This window comes from Poecilia formosa, unplaced genomic scaffold (assembly GCF_000485575.1).
Source record: "Poecilia formosa unplaced genomic scaffold, Poecilia_formosa-5.1.2 Scaffold88, whole genome shotgun sequence".
Classification (NCBI taxonomy): Eukaryota; Metazoa; Chordata; class Actinopteri; order Cyprinodontiformes; family Poeciliidae; genus Poecilia; species Poecilia formosa.
In genome coordinates, this window is record NW_006800027.1 from 228,178 (window position 1) to 234,117 (window position 5,940).

Here is a 5,940-nt window from a genome sequence, read left to right on the forward strand (position 1 = left end):
TATATATATATATATGAGGATCGTCACTGAGATCGTAAATACAGTGACGATCTCAGGAGTTTCACAGAAAAACTGCAGGAAGAGGTTTAAATAAAACAACATATAAAGCACTGGGCATCTAGAGTGTTTTTTGAAAGTGGCAAGTTTTTTCTTTGGTATTGTTTCTCCTCCACTTCATGATTATGCACCATTTTGTGTTGATCTAACACTTAAAATCAAAGAACAATTTCAAATTTGTTGCAACATGATCAAATGTTCAGATAAATTACTTTTGCAAATGACTGGAAAAGTCTTAGAGATTGGCATTAACTGCTTCTGCACACAATGAGCTGAACTTCGCTCTCAGTTCTCACATCTGAACATACAAGACTGATAGCATTCTCCCTTAGGTGCAACCTGTTTCTATACATCTGCGCTCTGGTTGTCACTTCTCTCACTGAATATCTCTGCACCTTTCACTGGGGACCCATTGGCCGAGAGGACCATCTGCTCTGCCACTGCTTTGGTTCTGGAGTAGTGGTCGATGTGCTGTTAAAAAAACAAACAAACACACACACACACATTCCTTACATGTCCTTACATGTCCTTATATGTGTAAGATTTAAGATGTGTTTGACTGCTGTTTACCAAATCACTGGGCACATATGGCACCGAAGCCTCATCGCCATCCACAATTGGTTTCCCAGCAAACACCACGTTGATGGTGCTGGTGTAGACCAGTCTGGGGATTCCTCTCTCTTTACACACTGACATAAGCAGATCACACCACAAAGCAAAGTTGACAAATGACAGCTGGTAAAGGTTACTTCTTCCCACGACAGAGCAAAATTACACTCATCTATGTAGATAGTGTTGTAGGAAACACTATCTCCGATCACATATTTTAAGCATGAGACAGAAGTTAGTGAAGCACTTGTTGTCGAGGAACAATACCTCACCGTTTATGACATTATTGGTTCCTCCGACGTTGACTGATTCCACCTGCTCCTTCCTCAGCTGGGTTTCAGAGAAACACAATACAAAGATGGAAAAACATCAGCAACGACCTTAAAGAAGTAATTATTGCTTTAAATCAGTCTGGAAAAGGCAGTTCTTAAAGTAATTGAAGTATTTTATTCTACATGTATTCAAAGATAAGAAAACTCTCTGGTAGTCTTTGCAAGGGCTTGAGGTTTCAACAAATCACAACAAAGTCAGAAGTGAACTATGAGTCACAACTCAAATACTGCAGGTCCCACTCACCGTATTAAGTTTGTAAAAAATGAAAAGGTAATGATTTGTTGAGAGGTTTGTCATATTCTAACAAGAATATGATCCTGTTTAAAAAGTTACACTTCCGAGCCGAGCATAAAATACATAATAGTAACTATTAACCACGGTGGAGGTGGGGTGATGATTTGGACTTGTTGTACAGCAACAGAATCCTAATATATTCATAGAGTTGAGCTTAAAAATTACAGTATTATAGTCAAATCTCAGACTATTTCTCAGGCAGCATGAACAGGATCTCAAACACAGCAACAAATCTCCTTTAAAGTGGTAAAACAATAGAATCAAGGTCTCAACTTGATGAAAATGTTGAGTTGGTACATTAAGAGGGCTCTGCTAAAAGAATACATCAAGTTTCTGTACGTTACACTGACAAAATAAACTTAATGTGTTTAAATACCTAAGTTTCTAGTCCAGATCAGAAACTATGTGGTGATTGGATTGTGTGGCATTACAAGCTTTCTCATGAAAGAATGTGACAAAGAGAAACGTTAAACAAATCCGTTGCAAATTTAATGAATTTAAGAAAATGGTGCAAAACTGGAGGTGTACTTTGTAGTAAAATTTTTGAAGAAGTACTAGAGTATTTTAATTCCAACTGAAGTTAATCTGAGTAGATTTTGTCTCTTGCAAAAGTATCCATTTTGCAACCATAAACATCAGTGAATTATGTTAGAATATCATGTGACAAACCAAAACAAAGAAGTACGTTACTGTGAAGCCTGGCTTATGCCGACACTTTTACATTCCTCTATATTTATTCCATTCATCTTTCCTTCTACTCTGACCAGCTTTCCTGCCCCCACACCATAATGCTGCCACTTCATGAGGAGCGCTGATTTTGGGATTTACATTGCGTTTTAAAATTGTTGTTTCTCCAGTTTTTTTTTTTTCTTTTTATGGTTTTCTTTCAACAAGGTCAATTGCAACTCTTCCATGCTTTGGAAGAGTTGTCCTGTCAACAAAGTCTTATCAACAAATTCTTCCACCCGAGGTTTGGATCTCTGCAGCGCCACCAGCGTTTTCATTTTTGTTGCATTTTGCCAGCTGATAAACGTCTGACGCTGCCACAGTGCAGCTGCTTTTCCACTGAGGTGAAATTACGCACAGCTAGGCTCTATTGACCAATCAGGTGATTTCCTCAAGCAAGCCGTTGCGGTGAATTTTATTTGGGGGTGTCGGATTAAAGGGACTAGGTACAAATGCTACATTTCTCAGATTTTGTCCATAAGAATAGTTTAAAAACCGTGGTTTAACTAATTTGCTTTCAGTTCTCATTTTTTGCACTTTGTGTTGGTCCGTCACATCACTTTCCAACAAAACAAACTGAAAACGTGATAAAGGTCAAGGCTTGTGAGCACCTTTAAATGGATGTGTTCAATCACAAAGAGATAGCCTTTCAGTAAGGAATGATCTCACGTGTTCTCCAATTATCTCAAGTCCCATTTGACACGTGTCACTTCACAGCGACTCCAACAGGAATTCAGATCGCATTACTTTACTGCAAGTGCAGTGTTTTGTCTTTCATGATGGACTCAAATCAAGATTCCCTTGTGAGTTTTTAAACCAAAATCAGCAGTCCTTTTAATTGTTACTACTTCAGTACTTTTAAGCTAAAGTAGACTTTAGCTTAAAAGGGAGTTTTAAGCTAAAGTAGACTTTAGCTTAAAACTCCCAAGGCGTCACTCAGCTGGATAGTTTTACTGCTTGAGAAGGCGTTTTATGACTAATCCACCGAGAGCGTCGTGGCATTACATACTGACAGGTACGGAGACAAACACCCTGTCATTCAGGTTGGAGGACTTCTCGGTTGCAAGGAGAACGTGTTAACAATTTAGAGGCTTGTCCGGCTGCTGTGGGTTTCAGGGACATTCAGTATGGCCGACTCTGGCTCATATTTAAATAGGGAAGAGGAAGATCACCTGCTCTGGTCCAGACATGCCATAAGATGCTGTGTGAAATATGCAGTCCACTCCTTCACACACTTTGTGCAGGGAGGAATAGTCCCGAATGTCGCTCTGAAAGAAAGAAACAGTGAAAACCACATTGAGGGGGTATAGTGTCTGCTGCATGTGTACTTTAAAAAAAAAACAAAAAAAAAACAACAACAACAAACATTTCAAAACTTTTTTTTTTTTTTTTTTTTTTTTGTCAAGTGAAAGCCTGCCAACAGCGGTGCACAGGTGAAACCTGATTCATGTCTCCTCCCTCTGTGACCCAGCAGGCAGCTGGCGCTCTGAAACAGATCGCTCACCTGCGTCTCCAGCCACCACGCTGACCTGACGCACTCACAGTAACACTAGAGCTCAACTTCACAGCTAACAGCTGAGTGAGCCGCACGGTTTGGCTGCAAGAGAGCAGATACTACAAGCCGAATACGAAACCAAACTCAGTCATCTCAGAGAATACATTCATTAGTTCAAGAAAAAATGTCCTTTCAAAGTATTAATAATGATAATGATGATGAAAAAAAATATATTAGGAATGACTAATATACACTATATTAATAAATAAATAATAAACTGAATAAATAATTCAAAAGAAACAAAATAAAAATAATAAAAAATTATATTCTCTGCTTGAACGTAAGGAAAAATGACAAATAAATTAAAAAAAATAACAAAATGAATAAACTAAAAAATATATATAAAATGGACTTTCATTGAATTGCATTAGTGGTGAAAACATTCAACTTGAGGTTAATGAATTAATCAGTCATTATATTATGTGATGAAAGTTCATAAGAAACACCAGTGTGCTCTGGTCCACCACTTCAAAACAGTCATATTTCCTAGTACAGCACATTAATGAGAGCCAAAACCTAAAATTTAATTAACACTATAAGTGCAGAATATTTCTACTGTTGGAAACCCTGTAAGAAGAAAAGCACGATAGTGGAGAAAAAACCCCAGAAGAATTGGGGTTTCTTCCCCCATGAGAATCACCTGAAGGAAGATTGCTCCATCAGGAATATCCCAGAGAGGCTTGCTGACATCCAGAAGGATCACAGTCATCCCCTCACTGGCCAGCTCTTTCCCCAGCCTGAAGCCGAAATATCCCCCTCCTCCTGTCACCAGCACCTTCCCTTTGCAGCTGTCCCAGGCTGCTGTTCCCACCTCCTGTCCCAGTCTTGAAGCAGCACAGCAGGGGCTGTTGCAGGTGCCCGCCGTGGCCCCGCTGACCCTGTGGCGGAGGGCCGGCACGGCCCCAGAGGAAGCGACCACGGATGGATCGCTCAAGCACGGCTTGCGAGGGAGGTTTGAGTGGCTGAGTGTGTGATGCCCACAGGCCTGCAGGCGAAGCAGCGGGGCGCTGTGGCAGGGCAGCTGCTGCATCTGGCAGATGGAGGCCCCACTGTCACCCACGCTGGGGGTGTACAGGTCAATAGACATCCTGATGGAGGGAACAGGGAAAGTACTGAGGGGTAGCCAAATCTCTGAGTTATTTGTTTAACATGTATTTTCAGCTTTTTCACAGAAATTCAGCTTGTTATTTTTCAACCTCCAGCAATTAGCTGAATGTGACAAGTTTAAACTGTCTTAGCTGCTTTTACAGAAAAGTTATCATTAGATGCTTTTTATATCATTAATTTTAAAGTAAATACAAAAAGCTGAAATTTCCACATGATAATGAAATTTTTTTACAAGTTACTCCAAATGTCTGCTGATTTTTTCCTAAAATGATCTTAAGCTGCTGGGAAACTTTTCTCATGAATTGACTCACCTTATTGCGGTCCTCCTCGCCTCACATCCATACCTGTGCCTGTCAGCTGTCTTATGAAGAAATTCCAGCTCTGCCGTATCTGTGGGCCCTCCCAACACTCCACCCTTCAGCCGGCCCACCTGAAGGATCTCCTACCGTAATGTCTGGATGAAGCGTGCAGGGAGAATCCTTGCTCAAACAGCAGTGCCTCTTCCTTCATTTAATAACATAGGCCAACATTTAAATAGAATGTCATATATTAGATGTTTGATGCGTGTTAAATAATAGAAAAAAGGATTATGTGTATTTTTTTTTCCGATTCATATCAAATTTTGAGTAAAACTCTGGGGTTTAAAGTAAGGCTTTATAAAGTGCAATTAAAAGCGTGTCTTCTTAAAGGGAGCACCAAGAGCTCTGATAACAAACTTGTTTATTTGCAAATTGGAATTTTGTCACAAAAGCTAACAAGCTAACAAGACAGGAGCAGGGAGAGTGTTTACACAAAAATCTGGTCTCTGGAAAAGTGGTGAACTTTTTTTCGCACATTGTGTCCCCAATGTGCGAAAAGAATGTGCACATTGGGGACACAATTAAATGTATTGCAGTGATTCTTGAGAATAGGGACAAAATGGGTTTTAATTTTCCCATATTTTTTTAAAATTATTTCTCAACCTTATGTATGCAAATATGACAAATAATGTTTAGAAAATATGAAGATGCTAAGGTACAGGCTCCCAGTTGCGATTTTTTTTTTTAAAAATTACATTTTTAATTGACCTGACCCAAAACTTTGTCATCACCATCTGACAAAAATAAATCTAAAATGATTTTTAAAATACCCCATTAGTGATATTTTTACTCAATTTACAGACAAATGCTTCTCAAGAAATAAAATAAATATTATTTAAAACAAAAAACAAGAAAAAGTCCATCTGATGGAGTTGACAGTAATGCCAAACTACCTCAATT

At 39.1% G+C, this 5,940-nt stretch overlaps 1 protein-coding gene across 1 annotated transcript in view; it reads right to left on the reverse strand.

Moving 5' to 3' along the window:
* sdr42e2 (short chain dehydrogenase/reductase family 42E, member 2) overlaps positions 1–5,071 on the reverse strand; it is a 10,284-nt gene extending 5,213 nt beyond the window's left edge. The window contains exons 1-6 of the mRNA XM_007557321.2: positions 4,993–5,071; positions 4,215–4,662; positions 3,192–3,287; positions 939–996; positions 628–746; positions 453–528 (exon numbers count right to left, since the gene is read on the reverse strand). Of these exons, the coding sequence (XP_007557383.1) occupies positions 453–528; positions 628–746; positions 939–996; positions 3,192–3,287; positions 4,215–4,661 (796 nt within the window). The 5' untranslated portion in view covers position 4,662; positions 4,993–5,071. The remainder of the gene's footprint in view (positions 1–452; positions 529–627; positions 747–938; positions 997–3,191; positions 3,288–4,214; positions 4,663–4,992) is intronic.
* Between the last annotated feature and the right edge of the window lie 869 nt (positions 5,072–5,940).